Raw genomic sequence first — 18215 nt, forward strand, 5'->3', positions numbered from 1 at the left:
TAACTCTAGTCCTAACAATTCAAGTTTGTCTACCTCATCTCAACACATAAGGGCCTTCATTTTTTCAATATAAAGTTTCGAACAATGTCACACCAATAGTCGTCCAATGCAATTTTCATAAGATGTAACTTGAAATCTGTTTACGAAATGTTGAACTTAAAATTTATTTAGTTAAAATTTTAATAGTAGTTAATTAAATTCCTTTTAATAAATTGTTTAGTACAAAATTAATTTGGTTTATTCCTTAATTTTAAAATTATTAAATATGTCTTACATCTATTACTCAAAAACTTAAATTTATAATTTGAAAAAATAATAATAAATCATTTTCTATATAATTTTTTAAAACAAAAAGATTGAAGATTAAAAGTTAATACAGGGGAATATGAAAAATACATAGGGGTAATTTGGTCAATCGCGCAGTTGATTTGGGCGGGGAGTTTTCGAAACAGAAAATATATTTTTTTTAAACTATCCAGTATTGTTTTATTACATTAGTTGTTTCGCAACACTTTTTAATTCATTTACTATTTTTATCTCAATTAATAAATTTTATTTAATGAATTTTTAATATTTTTGTAGTAGTAAAAAGTATTAGATGAACACGACTCTCCACAATCGTATGATATTATCTACTTTGAGTATAAGCTTTCATGACTTTGATTTTGGCTTTTCTAAAAGACCTTATATCAATGAAGATAGTATTCCTTGATTATAAACTCATGATCATTCCCTAAATTAGCCGATGGTATTTACTACTCGGATAACCATAGTAATTTGCTACTCGAATAACCATAGTAATTCTAGAGTTAATACGTGCAACAAACCCCGACTTTCGGAAGAGATGTATTTATTAGATAAAAGGTCGACGCGGGCTCTACCCCTTGCTTTGACACCACCCAAAGCAAAGTCATGAGATCTTATGTTCAAAGTAGACAATATCATACGAGAGTCGTGTTCATCTAACACTTTTTACTAGTACAAAACTATTAAAAATTCATTAAATAAATTTTATTAATTGAGTTGAAAATAGTTAATAATTGGAGGAAACAACTCCATTTTAGTCTAAAAAGAGCTAATTTTAACATTTTTTAGAATTTAAAGGTATTATTAAAAAATTTGAAAGTGGAATTACGAGTATTATTAATAATTATTGGATATAAAATACAAGTTGAATATCATATAGATTTTTAAAATTTTTGTAAGCTCAACCCATAGAACCCAAGAACATAGAGATTTTTGGATGGAGGAGAGAAATATATATGAGGTGGGTAGAGAGGAGATTCCTTTCTTGACAACCATTATTATTTTCTGTCCCCCGTCGTATAAAATGCCTCCAAACATTCAATCAAAACAAACATTTATTGGAAGAAGAATCATGGGTTGGCAATACGTGTAAATGTTTTCAAGGAACCCAATTCCTTTTCGAATCTCCATGCAATTCCTTGCCTTTCCTTGCCCAAAAGGCCTCGTCTTCTCTTAACTTTTAGAATTTTGGTCATTACATTTAAAATGCCATCTCCAAAGATGCAAACTCAACACACAAAATGGGACACCCATGCCTATTGTTTTTGCTAATTGTTTCTTGTTTGGGCCATGAAGGTCTTGTAAAGGGTGCTTTAGGGTTTGCGTGTAATTGGGGAACCCGCTCCAGCCATCCACTCCCACCAGATATTGTTGTCAAGTTGATTAAGGATAATGGGTTCAATAAAGTGAAGCTATTTGAAGCTGATCCTGGAGCCCTTCAAGCTTTGGGAAATTCTGGTCTTCAAGTTATGCTTGGAATCCCTAATGAATTTTTGGCACCGCTTTCAAGTACTGTCCGAGTTGCTGAGGAATGGGTCGCCAAAAACGTGTCTTACTTCGTTTCAAATTTTGGTACAGATATCAGGTAATGGCTTTAATTAGTACCTTGTGATATTATTTCGGTTAATGTTGATATTGTTAGAATGCCTTGTGACAATGGAGATAGTATTCCTTGAATATAAACTCATGATCATTTTTTAAATTAGCCGATGTGCAACTTTCATCCAACACCTCTCCTTGAACAAAGTATGTCCCCTTAATCGAGGCTCGACTCTTTTTTTTTTTTTTTTTTTGNAGTCACTTTTTGACTATGCCTTCGAGGCTCACAACACTTTGTTCGACATTTGAGGATTCTAATGTCATGTTAGAAATCATCGATCTCCACAATGGTATCATATTGTCTACTTTGAACATAAGCTCTCTTGGCTTTGAGTTGGGCTTCCTCAACATGGAGATAGTATTCTATATAATGACTCTGATACCATGTTAGAAATCACGGATCTCTACAATGGTATCACATTGTCCACTATGAGCATAAGCTCTCACGGCGGCTTCCTCAAAAGGCCTCACTACAATACTGTGTTAGGAATCACGGATCTCTACAATTGTATCATATTGTCCACTTTAAGCATCATGACTTTGAGTTGGGCTTCCTCAAAATGCCTCATGCCAATGGAAATAGTATTATTTGATTATAAGCGCATGATCATTCCTTAAATTAGTTCACGTGGGACTTTCATCCAACAAATATTAGGGTGTCAGGAACTAAATTTGCATATGGGTTCGATTGCGTAGGTATGTGGCAGTGGGTAATGAACCTTTCCTAAACGCCTACAACGGTTCATTTCTTCAAACCACGTTCCCAGCTATGCAAAACGTACAAGCCGCCCTAATAAAAGCCGGTTTGGGTCGACAAGTGAAAGTCACAGTCCCATTAAACGCCGACGTTTATGAGACCACATCAACATTTGTTCTCAAGCCATTGGTTTTAATAAAGGACCAAAATTTATCCTTTTTTCGAATAATTGATAGATACCGCTCACCCCCTTTAATCCATATGATATGCATTGCTATTTTATTAGGTTATTATGCATGTGAACGGATAGAGGATCTCTAACCATCCTCGCCCCCGTAAACTTGTCTAAATTGACAAGGGACCAAGTAGTTGGCTAGCACGAGAGTTGCTCCTTCACAATTATGATTATTGTATTATATCGAGACTACCAGGAAGATCAATTCATCTCTAATAATAAATTGTCTAGATTGATAGGATCCGTATACATACAAAAGTTAGAACATGTCTTGCTTGCATACAACATTGCATACTTGGATTATCTGAACTTCATGATTAAGCCAAGCTTAGATGAGCTAAGGTATCTAAATCAATAGGATCACTCATGATTAAGATGAGTTTAGATGAGCTAATTATCTCAACCATAAATAAATAAGTCTATGTGACGAATACAAACTCAAATGAGTTGAACTATATGAACAAGAAGTAAAATTGTCATGATTAAGATAAACTCAAACGAAATAAGTAAGTTTTCGGTACAATGATCTATAATCTATATAAAAAAAATTTAATCTAACCCCTATAAAAATGTTTTATAGAATTTTAATTATATTTATATCACGTTATTGTGAGCTATTGAAAATTTTAAAATATTTCTTAGGAATTAAGTAAATTAGTTGAGTAACAATTTGTGATTGCACATAAAATGTTTCTCGGCCATCGTGCTCACTCATCATAAACAATTTTTTGTTTAATTTTGAATTTTACAAATAATATTTTGAGATTTTAAAACATAATTTATAACAAATGGTACTAAAATATTAATTTCTACCGAACTTCTCCTCGTGAGTATAAATGGATTGATTCACGTGAGATCTAATGTAGATCCAACTTTTTATTCACTCGTGGGATTCAAGCGGTCCGAGGGGACCACCTCGGCTCCTCTCTTCTCGAGAATCCATACATCCCTTATCAGTATATAGACAGTTATCTCTCGAGCACAAGTTTAAGTTCGCCCCAGTGGAAGGCCCGCACGACGAACTATTAGTTCAGTGGTAGAGCGCACCCCTAATAATTGCGTCTACAGGTATTTTAAATTTCATCCTATAAAAACCTCGATTTTGGTAAAGTTTCTCAATTATTAGACCTATGTTAACTTCTAATTTCTAATTAGCCGTACAAAAGTTTATAAGTTTAAACTTGTTGAACCAATGTGAATGTCGGATTTATATTTTAATTGTAATTGTAGAACTTGAGTTAATTAAAGGCGTATTTTGCTAGTAAATATGAAATTGGTAATAAATAATAGATAACTTATGTATTAATTATTTAGTTAATGTAATAAAAACTATATTCTAACTTTTATTATGAAATTAGAGAGTAATATTTTATTAATTAAATAAAATATTTGAACACATTTGCAATTTTTTTTTGAATAATTAATATTTGGTTGTTCATGAAAATATTTTGGATTATTCACCAAAATGCAGTAATTATATACAAATATATGTAACATAAAATTAACCTCGTTTTATTTTAATCTCTATATTTTTCAATTTTATAATTTTAATTATTTACTTTCCATGATTTTTAAAACTAGAATTTACAACCATTAATGTTTGCTTTATAAAAATTTATGGTGAAGTTGAAAGAATTTATTTTTTAATAAATATTTTTGATGTGAAGTCATCTGAAAATTACCTTCGAGCATGGACGACATCTGCCCATGGATGATGAAATTTCCATCACTTCCATCATCGACGGACCAGCACCAGGAGCTTCTCCTTCTCAATCCATGACGCTAATTTAATCAACCAAATCCCTAACCCCGACGACTTTTCCCTTTTCGCCGGCGACCATCTCTTCCCCGTCCTTTCCTCCTTCCATGGCGGCCTCCGCTCAACAGACTCCTTTCTTACGCTCCCGTCAGCCTTCCAACACTGACGGCTCTACTTCCCCCATCGGCCCCCTCGCCGTTCTCTTGGGCCGTGCCACTGGCCGCCGTGGAACTTCTATGGTAGTACGAGAGACGGCGGCACGTGAACTTGAAGAGCGCCGCATCGATTGGGGCTACTCCAAGCCGGTTGTGGCGGTTGACATTGCGTGGAATTTGGCTTTCGTTTTCGTTTCGTTGGGTGTGCTTATTCACTCGGTCGATGAAAAACCCAATACGCCAATTCGGCTTTGGATTTTAGTTTATGTGGCTCAGTGTTTGGTGCACTCTGTGCTTGTGTGGTTAGAGTTTAGAAGGAGGAATGCGAGGAGGGCTATGGATATGGAGACGCCGCAACACCCGCAACCTGATATTGACGGATATTTTTCTAATGAAAGCAATGACGAAGATGGTAGCCCGAGGAGTCTGTCCGGGTGAGTAAAATTTCAGTCCTCTCTGCTAAGATCAAGTTGTGATGGTCTTGAGTCCGAACTTTGGTTCTATTTGCTGAAATTCGATATGGGTTTGACCTCTATTTGATAGAATTTTTTCATTTGCTTATCAAAATGGCTTTTCTGACTTTAATTTTGTGTTCATTGTATGGATGACCAGGCAATTTTGTGTTCATTTCTGGCTTCTTAAATGTTTAACCCTGCATTCTTTTTGGAATCATAAATATTTGCCGCTTCTGCGTGCTTTTCTATTAATATGAACAGAACAGTTAAATTCAAGGATAAAGTACAGTGATTTATGAATTCAGAAAAGATAGTGCAGGGGTTATATATAGATAGGATAAGAGACTGGAGAAATTTTCATTAGATCGAGCAAAGGAAGAAGGGTAACGAGAAATCAACCAAATCCCTTTTTCTTTAGATTAAGAAAAATCCATTACATACTTTGATTAGTTCACAAATATAGCATTAATTATCTTCTTCCCTTTCCATAACTAAAAATTGAATTAGACCCTTTCTGCAATTTTCTGTTTTACTTTCACCTTCAATTCTTTCCAACACCTATTTATGGTCCCATCTTCAATTGAATTTGTTATCGTATCTTGCTTCAGTTATAAATTACTGATTTGATGATTTTTAAGTTGGTAGCATGTCATTGACTTGGTGGTATGGATGTGCAGTGTTGCCAGAAGATGTGAGACCGTGAACACCTTGGTATCGTTACTTTGGTGGTTGCTTGGCTTTTATTGGGTCATGGCTGGTGGTAACCTCCTCCTGCAGAATGCTCCATCTTTATACTGGTATGATTTTGAACCGTCGTGGTGCTGGCTGCATATCCTTCTTATGTTTGTATTATAAAGGAAAAATGTTTTTNGTATGATTTTGAACCGTCGTGGTGCTGGCTGCATATCCTTCTTATGTTTTTATTATAAAGGAAAAATGTATTTTTTTTTTCTTTTGATTGCTTGTAATGTGTTTCACATTGAAGGAAATCTGTCAACATTTTCCTGTTCTTCCCCCTCCATCATTGAAGCTCTGATTATTCTAGTCATTTCATGAATCATTTTCTAGATGGCATTTGATGTTCAGTTTCCTTCATTCTCAAATGTCTTAAATTCCTTCAAAATTAACCTGGGGGTGGTAAGCAGGTTGATTTTTGGCCCATAAGGACTGATGAAATTTATTCAAGTCAACCTTCTCAGACTAATTTTCAGCTTTTCACTTTAGCAATTCAAAATGCCTAATAAGTATTGTTCAGGTCGACATTACTGACTCATTTTCAGATAGTGTCAATGGCTTTTTAAGTTTCAGCTTGCACCCTTTAACTAACTAGCTTTTATGTGATTTTTACAATTTTGAAGTGGCCAATGAATTCCACTCTTCCTTTGGGGGGATAGCACTTCTTATCCCGTAGTCTTGACTATTGTTTTCATTTGGTTATGTTATAAAATGTAATAATAGTTCCCCTAATTGTTAATTATACTTTTAGTTAGTCCCTCCCTCAAAAGCTCTTTTAATTAATAAGCTAATAAAATTTCTGACATGGAATCAGTAATGAGCAAACATGTCCTTCCTTCTTCCGTTGCTGAAAATCNGAGCCATCAATCTAATAAATAAGCTAATAAAATTTCTGACATGGAATCGGTAATGAGCAAACATGTCCTTCCTTCTTCCGTTGCTGAAAATCAAATGGCTTTGGCGGCAAATAGACCAATTCTGTATGCTTATCTGATTGCAANTCAAATGGCTTTGGCAGCAAATAGACCAATTCTGTATGCTTATCTGATTGCAAATGAAGTAATTGATGTTTGGAATTTATCTCATAAGGAAGGTGTTGTCCTTAAACTAGATTTGGAGAAAGCTTTTGATAAAGTAGATTGGGATTTTCTGGATGTGATTTTACTGGCAAAAGGTTTTGGGCACAGATGGAGGAAACGGTTGTATCTCTATTGTCAGGTTTTTTATTATTATTAATGGGCTACTTAAAGGTAAAATCATTCTGACATGGGGTATTAGACAATAGGATCCTCTTTCTCCTTTCTTTTCATTTTGGTTTCTGATTGTCTCGGTCACATGTCATCACATGATGCTGGTTCGGGAAGAATTTTGACTTATTTGGTTGGTAAATCTCTTGTTCGATTAACAACTTTAAGATGATGATACTCTATAATTCTTGGTTTTTGTTTCGAAAATGTAAAATTTTGAGGGTTCATCGAAATGATTGAATTGGATTGGTTGACGACAATGTTTGGATGTAGACATGGGTCTTCTCCTTCTACTTATCTTGGTGTTCCGTTGGGTGGTAATGCGAAGACTTTCCTTTTTTGGCAGCCTGTATTTGAAAAAATTCATCATAAGTTACATAGTTGGAAATATGCCTTCATTTCGAAAGGTGGTCTCCATACCCTTATTCATGCCACTCTTTCTAATGTGCCTACTTATTACCCTTCTTTATTCAAATTACCATCTAAGGTTGCTAAAACTCTGGACAAGCTGCTTAGAGGCTTTTTTTGGGAAGGTTCTAGAGGAGATGGTGGAATGCATAACATTAATTAGGAGAAGAGACTGCTCCCTCAACTTTCAAGGAAGTTAGGTATTGGTCATTTTTCAGGTTCAAAATTTGTCTCCATTATGGAAATGGATTTGGAGGTTTCTGGATGAAAAAGATTCACTTTGTCACTATATCATTGTTGGTAAATTCTATCAATCAAAGGATATTGGTTTGTGACCTAAGGCTGTTATGAGGGATTGTTTTAAATAACCGTGGTGTGCTATTTCTTCTACTTTTGACCTTATTGGCAATCGCGTCCAGAGATGTATTGGAAATGGTATTCACACTGCTTTTTGGCATGATTCTTGGCTAATTTGTTGGAAGATTGCTATGGCTTTTCCTAAACTTTTTTGGTTAACAAATAGGCCTCATGCTACAGTAGCTCAATTATGGAATAGTTCAAATGCCGCTTGGGATTTGGGGCTTCAACGCAATCCTACTGATTCGGAGGTTATTGAATTGGCTTATCTCTCCAATCGTCTATTGGTCATTACCTTACAACCTGTTAATGATTCTTGGGTTTGGCCACTTACCTCTTCAAAAATTGTCACTGTAAAGTCTATCATGAGTGATCTAGTGCATGACATTAGCCCTAAATCGAACCACCTTTACTCGGTGGTTTGGATAGATGTTTATCCTAAGAAAATTAAAATTTTCCTATGGGAGCTTAGTCATGGTACTATCAATAAAGCTGATCGTTTACAAAGGAGGATGCTTCATTTTGTCTTATCACAACATCCTATTATGTTATGTGTTGTTCCAGTTCAGAATTTTCTTGTCATCCATTCGTTCATTGCCTTTTTTCTTCACAATTTTGTGCAACTTTGCTTGATGCTTTTGGATGGTCCATGGGCTTACCAAACACCATTCAGAGCTCTTGGATTTGGTTTTCGTGGGACATCCTTTTCATGTTGTCAAAAAGATTGTTTGGCTTGCTATTAATCGAGTTTTCTTTTGGTATATAATGGTGTGAAAGAAATGGGAGAATCTTTAGGTTCTCTTTCTCATCTTTTGGTAGTTTCTTGGATTTGATTCGTTTTCATTCTTTGTATTTTTGCAAGAATAAACACCCTTTTTGTGACTATAGGATTTCAACTTCAATTTCCCATTGGAGAACGTTTTTGTAATCATCTATTGATGTTTGGAGTTTTTATAAGCTTCCTTTATTTCATTTAACATTGAAATTGTTTCTTTCTAAAAAAAACCCCTGTAATGAGCATAAAGGAAGTTCCGGGTTTTTTTTTTTTCTTCCCCTGTTTTAAAATGAAGGAACTACCCCAGTCATGAATCTGGTGATTCAAGCTTGGAGTGTTTGATGGTAACCTCTGGATAAAACTTAATGATGTAGGGCAGCTACTTGTTGGAATAATCATGGGAAAACCCTGTGTTTTTTATGTTGGATTGCTATGTTCCTTCATTTTGTTCTGTTTTTCAGATTAGGCTTTGGTAGCCGTTACTCTTGATTTGTTTCAAGCTTGTTATTAGGCTCTTACAAGTAATTATTAGCTTTAGTCCAACTAGCCGTCGACTGGTTGTTAGAGCTAGTATGTAAGTGTTAAACCGAATCTTTTAATAGAACTTCTTTTCATCAGGGTAGATGTAGATGATGAGCATAATACAAGGATTTGGAACCTNAGCTTGTTATTAGGCTCTTACAAGTAATTATTAGCTTTAGTCCAACTAGCCGTCGACTGGTTGTTAGAGCTAGTATGTAAGTTTTAAACCGAATCTTTTAATAGAACTTCTTTTCATCGGGGTAGATGTAGATGATGAGCATAATACAAGGATTTGGAACCTTCATATCCTGGTTCTTTTTAAAAAACAGAAGGGATCCAATCAAATTTGAAGTGCTTTTATTAGTATTATTTGGTTGGGAGGGGGCATGCAGATTTTTGTATATCATTTATCTGTTCCAAATTCAAATTAAAGACTTTCATGGTTTCTAATTCTGAGTTCTTGCAGGCTGGCTGTCGTATTTCTGGCATTTGATGTGTTCTTTGCCATCTTTTGTGTTGTTTTGGCATGTTTGATTGGAATAGCTCTCTGTTGCTGCTTGCCTTGCATTATAGCTATTCTTTATGCTGTTGCAGGCCAGGTAAGAGGAAATCCCGGTTTTCATGGTTGCTAAAGAGATGTTAGGCAGAATGAAGGCACATGAAACCTGCTAACTTCTTTCTTTCCTTTTTCCCTTCACATGAATCTCAGCAGGAAGGTGCAACTGAGGCAGATTTAAGTACTCTTTCTAAGTATAGATATCAAGTATCCAACAATCCTTCTCCCGGGGACGGGTTGATGGTTCCAATAGAAACAAGCAGCCGATACTTGACGACTGAACATGTTCTATTACGAGAGGATGCGGTAAAGTTAATTGTTTTATCGTTCTTTATAAGTTTGTGTTCCTGTTAGTCACACTTCTTCCGTATCATACATCTAATGTGTACATATAGAGATAGAACTAAATAGATAATGTGTGTACGGTAGGTAGAAGGAAATCTAAAGGTCACTACAGTTTGGGAACAGAGTAGGGACTGAATTTATAATTTAACGCAAGAAAGTATGAGATCCCACATTAGTTGGAAAGGGGAACGAAGCATTCCTCGTAAGGGTATGGAAACCTCTCCCTAGTAAACACGTTTTAAAAAACCTTGAGGGGAAGCCTAGAAGGAAAAGTCCAAAGAAGAAATATCTGCAAGCGGCGGGCTTGGGTTGTTACTAGGAAGTATTCAATTAGATAACCATTATGATCTTTCTCTTCTTTCTTGAACCAATTTCATCTAAAAACTNGGCGGGCTTGGGTTGTTACTAGGAAGTATTCAATTAGATAACCATCATGATCTTTCTCTTCTTTCTTGAACCAATTTCATCTAAAAACTCAATGTTTATGCATAATCTTTGTGCTCTTCCTTTCAGGAGTGTTGTATATGTCTTAGTTCATACGAGGACGGAGTCGAGCTTCATGCTCTTCCCTGTAATCACCATTTTCATTACTCGTGTAGCACAAAATGGCTGAAGATGAATGCAACCTGCCCTCTNCGAGCTTCATGCTCTTCCCTGTAATCACCATTTTCATTACGCGTGTAGCACAAAATGGCTGAAGATGAATGCAACCTGCCCTCTGTGCAAGTATAACATATTAAAAAACTGTGAACCCGTGTAACGCTGTAGATGAAACGATGCAACGAGTTCCTGGTATGTTTGCCATCCTTGTATCTACATATAGATCAGTTCATCCTGGTTGATCTCTGTTGTATGTAATCAGTCAACTGATGTGATCTGTAGCAACAATTATGAATATCTTTTTAGTCAATGTGTTCAGATTATGAGTTTAAAATTTATGATTCAACTTCTATCATTCTCTTCCCATTTATTATTGGCTGAATATATGATCAAGCCTAACATCTGGGTACCCTTTTCAATTGATTCCCTATTATGCATTGAGCTTCATAGACTTTGAATATTAGAATCGACACCTTGAATTATAAAAGGTAGTTCACACATTGAAATTTCAGGTCTTTATGCATTTTAATTCGTAATAATTTACATGTTATTAAAAAAAAAGGTTAAGAGTTTCTGATGTTTTTGAAATATTTCAGTGAATTGATGTTTTAGTAGAAGATTTAAAAGAAAGCGAAGAAAATTCAAAGGTAAGGATGAAAATACACTGAACCAAGTGTTCCAACTCCTGCGCTTTCCTAATAAATACAGAATATACAATCAAATTTACTCTTCTATCACAAAACGAGTCCTACCGAGCACGAGGACGTCGCCCTCCTGATCTACATTATCATATATTTATATAACTATGTCCAGGAAAACCGTCATTCCGGGCTCGAAACTGCCGAAAGGGTTCTACAAGGCATATATCTTCTCGAGGTCAGAGTTATAGTCATCGTCATCAGATATGTTAACCGAGTGAGGCCACGAGAATGACTTGCCTCCACTTGCCCGTCTGATTCGTCTTTGAGAGTCACTGCAAAAGATTCCAAAATGTTGTCGAAAAACCAGGTAGCACATGCTTGCAAGAGTTGCAACAAGAATTGGAACTCCGACAAGAGTGATGGCGAGAGCCATCCATGTTTCATGCCCTACGACAACATAAGCAATCGATATGAAAGCCCCAGAGGTGCAAGCACAAGCAGCCCACATTAGCTTGTTTACAACTGATACAACCTGCTTTTGAGCCGTTGTGTCCCATGCTACCAATGTAATTTGAACCACAACAACAGCTAAAGATATGAACAGAGATATAGTGTTCAGAAGGCAAAATACTTGGAATCCCATATTATCGGCTATATTCGCCTTCCCGACGTCTTTTCCTTTCTGTATATACTGACCCGGCAAGTTGAAGATGGCCAGGAATGCAATGGATGCAAAAAGAACAGCCACAACTGTGATGGAATTTGTGGTATTCTGAACAGCCTCTCTGTGGAGCTTCTTAAGTTCTTTGACAATGCCAGAAACTCTCCGACGTGTCTTTTCGTTTTGGATAAGTTGCGAGTGAACCTCGTGCTTTATGTCACTGACTGTCCGTTTGAGCTCCATTGCTTCATCAACTTGGCCAACATGCCTAGCATATTTGGCACCAGCTTCAGCCAATGCTTCTTTAATCTCCAGTGAAAACTCACTGTATTGCAGTTTGTCAGCCAAGTCCATAGCGGTTTCGTGTTGACTATTGATCGCATTAACATCGAGCGATGTAAAGCTCAGCAAAAGGCTTACAATCTGAAAAACAACAAACGAAGGCAGGCATGAATCAGCAACAAAACAACTCATGGTTTCAGCAGTAAATTGAATCACACAAGGGATTCACAATAAATAGATAAATTAACTGTGTTGTGAAGGCTCTATGTAAGCTACTTCTAATATATCAATCTAATTTCAGAGCTACTTATGTTATACCTCTGACCGACACTTTCTAGTTGCTATATGCAAGGCAGTATTTCCCATCCTGTCTCGTTCGTTCAATATAGACGCATCGCCGTGCAATAGCTCCTCGACTGCTGCAGTGCTCTGACCTTTCACAGCCATGTGAAGTGCAGTCTGGGACTTCTTATCCTTAATTGCAACTATTCCAGGATCACGATCAATAAGCGTTTTAACAATTCGAAGGAGACCGTACCTAGCTACATTATGCAGAGCTGTCTTTCCATTCTTTCTTACGATTCTCACTGTACCGACATCGGCATCTAAGATAGCATTAACTACTTCCAAATGGTCCTGTACAGCAGCTGAATAGAGAGGGCTTGTATTTGAGGAGTCACATGACCGGCAAAGCTCTGGCCAAATGCCCAAAAGCTCTTTTACAATACCTGAAACAAGTGAACGTTTAACTCCCCAGATATTTAAAGCAAGATATATCAGTAGGAGGTAAACCTTTTCGACTTTTGATGGACAATTAATCAACAAAATGAGCCTACATGACTATCTCTAATAATCAACAAAAGAGGAAGAACATAGCCTAAATCCTTAACCTTTCAGATCATCCTGAATTCAATCACAATAAACACTCAGAACTAAAGCAAGATCATGAAAGATCAATAAGCTAAACGAATGAAAAAATTGCAGTAAGGTGAAATTTAGACTTCTTTTTCTCAGATAATTGAATAAAACCCAAATGAGAAGCAAAACTCATAATGGTCTAAAAAGGGAAGGGAGAAATTATGGTAACTTCGGTTCTGCAGAACTTTTTCAGAAAAATAGAAGCACCAACCAAAAAGGAACTAAAAAATTGATCCCTGAAATTCCTTTTTAGGCATGTTCTTGTGTTCTTGTGTTCTTGTGTTCTTGTGTTTTGTACCATGTCAGTTGTCTGAGGCTCTAAATATACTTAGACTGCTTCAGAGACCATATTAGGATTTAGCTCTCTAAAGAAATTGTATTCATATTTCACTAAAAAAGCAAGTAAAGCAGAAGTACATGGTTTCTCAATCTGGTGAATGGTTCGAACTTCGAAGCTCTTCAACCATGTATGACTTTTAGCACTTCAAACTAAAATTAGAAAAAGCTTTCCCAGAGCAGTCATCAGTCAATGATTGGCAACAGTGATAGCAAATTACTATCTGAATTCATCAAGTCAAGATCCACAGAAAGACGAAAAATCAACCAATTTCTCAAAACCCAATTGGAAACAAAACAGTAAGAAGAGAGAAATTAAGTCAAAGTGAAACAAAAATTTGATAGCAAAAATACCTAGATGGCCACGCTTAGCAGCAACATGAAAAGGGTGCAAATCAGATTTGGACCTAATCTTCAGGATCTGGACAGTCGAAAATTGAAGCAAATAGCTAAAAACCTCCTCAAGATTATTCTCAGCCGCCATGTACAGAGCCGTCTCCCCAGCATCGTTCTGCATCGCCATCAGATCGGTGATCCAAGAACCCTCGGCCTGTTCATCTCCGGCAAGCTTATCCAAAACCCGTTTGATGGCCTCGAGGTCCCCAGATCGAACGACGGAGAAGAACGATTGATGGGTGATGAATCGCAGAGCCTTGGATTCCATCATCCAACCCTTAATCTTCAGAACCCACCAAGAACTCGAAAACTAAAATTGGGGTAGAGAGTTCTTAACTTCGCTTCCCCTTTTTCCCCCTAGCGATTCGATTGGGAGAGAAGAATTTAATGGAGCTATGATCAGTACAGCAACCCATTATGCACACAGTAAAGAAGTGGTAAATTGTGGAGGGGGAGACTGTTTTGTTTGTTTGCTGCCGCGAATTTCGTCCTCATCGCCAAGGAACATTTACGAGATCATTACAATGGATTGAGCTGAGAGACAGCTGAGAATCTGTCGGCTCTCGGTTCAAATTATTCTTCGTTCTCTTCCCCTGCGCCGCATTATCATCTGTTTTACTTCATCTTGAAGAAAGGATTTTATATAGATTTTAAATATGAAAACAAAAAATTAGAATTTAATATTTATAAAGATTTCTACTAACCTATGAATATACTCGCAAATAAACATTAAAAACATCATGTTTGGAAAGAAAAAAAAAACGTCTTTAAAATACCATATCGAAACCACTATCATATGCACGTGTTATGGTCTCTACTTGAGATGTCGTCGTGAGCCGCACAAAGGTGTCTTACCTTTACCTGAAATAAAAGTATCATACGACATGAGTATTTTAAAAGATATTCAGTAGGTGACCTTAGTATTGAGATTAGGGAATGCAAACAAATGTAACTCATGATCTAAGGACGTATCGTTAAAACCATCATAGGGTTGGCTTCCATTCCGGACAAATTAGATGTGTAGTACTTCCTTACCCACGATCCACACGCATGAGCGTGGATCCCCAGGCAATTCGCACCCCCCATGGACCCATCGTAGTCGAGCTAGCTGTTTGTAGCAATGTTTTGAGGTTAGCATACCCCCGAGTACAATACGAGCCATGNTATGAATATACTCGCAAATAAACATTAAAAACATCATGTTTAGAAAAAAAAAACGTCCTTAAAATACCATATCGAAACCACTATCATATGCACGTGTTATGGTCTCTACTTGAGATGTCGTCGTGAGCTGTACAAAGGTGTCTTACCTTTACCTGAAATAAAAGTAGCATACGACTGGAGTATTTTAAAAGATATTCAGTAGGTGACCTTAGTGTTGAGATTAGGGAATGCAAACAAATGCAACTCATGATCTAAGGACGTATCGTTAAAACCATCATAGGGTTGGCTTCCATTCCAGACAAATTAGATTTGTAGTACTTCCTTACCCACGATCCACACGCATGAGCGTGGATTCCCAGGCAATTCGCACCCCCCATGGACCCATCGTAGTCGAGCTAACTGTTTGTAGCAATGTTTTGAGATTAGCATACCCCCGAGTATAATACGAGCTATGATGATCATCATCATCGTAGTGTAGGTATCCGTACTCATCATCCAAAATGAGGAAGTAACATGATGTATATGTTTAAATCATTTTTAAATCATTTTTATGACACAATCGGCTCATCCATCCACATATTACTATAAGTAACAACATGTTTACGTTGACCTTCATAAATTCATCATCATTAACGTTAACTAGGATTGTGTCTTGAAAAAATCATCATCTTAATGCATCGTGACATTTAATACATGCACATTATCTTAATATAGAATACTGTCATATTAAATCATCTCATTTGTTACCTTGTCATGTTATCATGCATCATCATCATATAATGTTATCATGTAACATCATCGTATAACATCAGCATATAATCTAGTCACATCATCATATATCATAATCTCATCATTGTATAATACAGTCACATCATCATATAATGTAAATCATAAATGACACATGCAAGGGCTAATGGACACGTATCATCATACATAAAACAAGTCTTCCAATCGAGTCGATGGTAAGACCACTTACTTGGTTGGCCTTAGCCGGCGTTCTCTTTAAACTCAAGTACATTTGAATTCAGTCCCTTAAAGTTGGCTAATGGATCAGTACCAACAATTATTCAGTCGAATCTGGATTCACAGATCTCGTCTTCCTTACCTAACAGCCTCGCGAAATTTCTTCAACATTCTCTCTCTTTCCGAATCATTTTTTGACGATACTTTTCGTCGTCCTTCGCCCTCCGTAGCCTTTCGTTCATCATTTTGTTCACTCCCACGACATAATACACTTTTGTATGTACCTGTAGTATTTAGTCACACATTAGTTTATCCATTTAAATTGTTACGGAGTTTAAATATTAAATTATTAATATATTTTTTTTATTTTTGAATTTGTTAAAAGTTTCATAAATTTTAGATTTAAAGAATATCTATAATAACTAAAACAAACATATATATATATTTCTTATTAATATTTAACTTCAATTCTTTTATATGAGAATTATATAAATTTATAATTTAAATTAAAAAAAATTATATTTTATTTACTTCAAATAATTTGATTAAAAATATAAAAAAAAAATAATTATTTCAATAAAAATCTAATTTTAGTTTAAATAATAAAAATAAGAAAAAATTTGAAGTAACAAATTAAAATTAAAAGGGAAAAAAAAACACAAGATTTATATTAGAAGCAACAAATTAAATTTAAACAAAAAATGATTAGATGAGGTAAATGGTAAAGAATTATATTTATATATAAAAATAACTTTTTAGATAAGATACAAAAAGATAAAAAAATATTTTTTAAAATGTGTCATTTTACGCCCAGTTTTACAAAACCAAATGTAAATTACTCTTTAACCCATTTTATAAATCATAATTATTTTTTAATATGGCTGCTAAACTTTAAACTTTTAGTTCCGATCATATTTATATCTAATAAATTTGTTAGTTTTAAATTTTAGTGATTCAATATAATTTTTATAATCCACAAATTTTAATTTTATAATTCTATTATATAATTTTTTTAAATTTTATATTTAATAAAATGATTAGTCTTAAATTTTTTTTGAATATGTCACAAATCTATACGCGTTTTTTGAAAATGGAAAATTAATGTTTGAAATCTAAATTCTAAAACTTTGAGCACTAATTAATTAAATAAATAATAGTTTAAGAAGAAAAGGTTGAATTATTTTGTGAAGTAACATGATAGAATAGCAATTAGCATTATTTGTATGTGATGTGTGTTATGCATGTGATGATTTGATGAATCCTTTCTGGGATAGATACCATTTATTTTATTTTTTATTTCAATAATTATAAAATAAAATAATTTATTTCATTTATTATTATAATAAAGATCTGAATAGTAAGTATTGTTTTCTAAGATCAAAATAGCTACAAATCATTTATCAAATTACTATATATATATATGTTAAAAAAAAAAAAAAAAAAAAAAAAGNGGAGGTTGGGTTAAGTTAAATTTTTAAAAAATTAAAAGTTCCAGTGATAGTTGAGTTTAGAGTTTAGTATTCTTTTTTGTGGGACAGTCCGAAAATAGAGTTACATCTCAATCTTACCCTACCCAATTTTTAAGATTATTATAAAAATATAAAAATAAAAAACATTGGAAGTTTGTAGCGAACATTATTGATGCATCTTGAGACTCGTAAATATTTTAATTATTAATGTAACATGTATGGTATATAAGTTTGTAGCGAACATTATTAATGCATCCTAACTTGTAAATACTTTAATTATTAATGTAAATAATAATAATAAGATAAGAACGGATCATTTAATCTAAAGAAACAAGAAAACACACGGTTGAGTTCTGAATTCTATTCAAATTACTCGGTTTAAACAAACTAATTCAACATTTGAATGGGTGGGTGGAAAAGATGTCCAAAATTCAAACCCAACCCAAATCTTTTTATAATTATTTATATATTATGATTATTAGAAGATTCGATTATTATTCAGTTTAACATGTTATGCATGACTAAATATTGATTAGCTCCGTTCCAAGCGCAGTCCGTCTCTCTCTCACTCTGTATATATTTGGAAAGTCAAATTTCATGGGATTTCAATCTGTAACAAATTCCAATTCATTCT

The 18215-nt window shown here is 34.9% G+C and overlaps 3 protein-coding genes across 4 annotated transcripts; 2 read left to right on the plus strand and 1 right to left on the minus strand.

Moving 5' to 3' along the window:
• The first annotated feature begins 1545 nt into the window (after positions 1–1545).
• On the plus strand, positions 1546–2912 carry LOC111800917 (glucan endo-1,3-beta-glucosidase 6-like). Its single transcript, XM_023684874.1, has 3 exons — positions 1546–1891; positions 2602–2791; positions 2889–2912. Exons 1-3 carry the CDS (start codon positions 1548–1550, stop codon positions 2910–2912), a joined length of 558 nt encoding a protein of 185 aa, XP_023540642.1. The 5' UTR covers positions 1546–1547.
• A 1586-nt stretch (positions 2913–4498) lies between these two features.
• LOC111801343 (E3 ubiquitin protein ligase RIE1-like) lies at positions 4499–11121 on the plus strand. Of its 2 annotated transcripts, none has more exons than XM_023685307.1 (6): positions 4499–5185; positions 5884–6003; positions 9717–9849; positions 9960–10112; positions 10665–10702; positions 10788–11121. In XM_023685307.1, exons 1-6 carry the CDS (start codon positions 4704–4706, stop codon positions 10909–10911), a joined length of 1050 nt encoding a protein of 349 aa, XP_023541075.1. In that variant the 5' UTR covers positions 4499–4703; the 3' UTR covers positions 10912–11121. The 2 variants fall into 2 exon arrangements, with proteins under 2 accessions (XP_023541075.1, XP_023541082.1); XM_023685314.1 differs by having other exon boundaries at positions 4501–5185; positions 9963–10112.
• A 249-nt stretch (positions 11122–11370) lies between these two features.
• On the minus strand, positions 11371–14585 carry LOC111801335 (ankyrin repeat-containing protein At2g01680-like). The gene is made up of 3 exons (XM_023685296.1): positions 13944–14585; positions 12654–13063; positions 11371–12476 (listed from the first exon to the last, which is right to left on the minus strand). The coding sequence occupies exons 1-3, from the start codon at positions 14254–14256 to the stop codon at positions 11604–11606; spliced, it is 1596 nt and encodes a 531-aa protein (XP_023541064.1). The 5' UTR covers positions 14257–14585; the 3' UTR covers positions 11371–11603.
• Positions 14586–18215: the final 3630 nt, after the last annotated feature.

This window comes from Cucurbita pepo, chromosome LG01 (assembly GCF_002806865.2).
Source record: "Cucurbita pepo subsp. pepo cultivar mu-cu-16 chromosome LG01, ASM280686v2, whole genome shotgun sequence".
Lineage (NCBI taxonomy): Eukaryota > Viridiplantae > Streptophyta > Magnoliopsida > Cucurbitales > Cucurbitaceae > Cucurbita > Cucurbita pepo.

Bases quoted from the DNA above. Each gene is read 5' to 3' on its own strand.
- LOC111800917 (XM_023684874.1), top strand. From the start codon at position 1,548: ATGGGACACCCATGCCTATTGTTTTTGCTAATTGTTTCTTGTTTGGGC. The intron at 1,892-2,601 runs GTAATGGCTTTA...TCGATTGCGTAG, and splicing joins AATTTTGGTACAGATATCAG to GTATGTGGCAGTGGGTAATG. The intron at 2,792-2,888 runs GTTTTAATAAAG...CTATTTTATTAG, and splicing joins CATTTGTTCTCAAGCCATTG to GTTATTATGCATGTGAACGG.
- LOC111801343 (XM_023685307.1), top strand. From the start codon at position 4,704: ATGGCGGCCTCCGCTCAACAGACTCCTTTCTTACGCTCCCGTCAGCCT. The intron at 9,850-9,959 runs GTAAGAGGAAAT...CATGAATCTCAG, and splicing joins TTTATGCTGTTGCAGGCCAG to CAGGAAGGTGCAACTGAGGC. The intron at 10,113-10,664 runs GTAAAGTTAATT...TCTTCCTTTCAG, and splicing joins TTCTATTACGAGAGGATGCG to GAGTGTTGTATATGTCTTAG.
- LOC111801335 (XM_023685296.1), bottom strand. From the start codon at position 14,256: ATGATGGAATCCAAGGCTCTGCGATTCATCACCCATCAATCGTTCTTC. The intron at 13,064-13,943 runs GTATTTTTGCTA...CACTTGTTTCAG, and splicing joins TGCTAAGCGTGGCCATCTAG to GTATTGTAAAAGAGCTTTTG. The intron at 12,477-12,653 runs GTATAACATAAG...GTTGTTTTTCAG, and splicing joins CTAGAAAGTGTCGGTCAGAG to ATTGTAAGCCTTTTGCTGAG.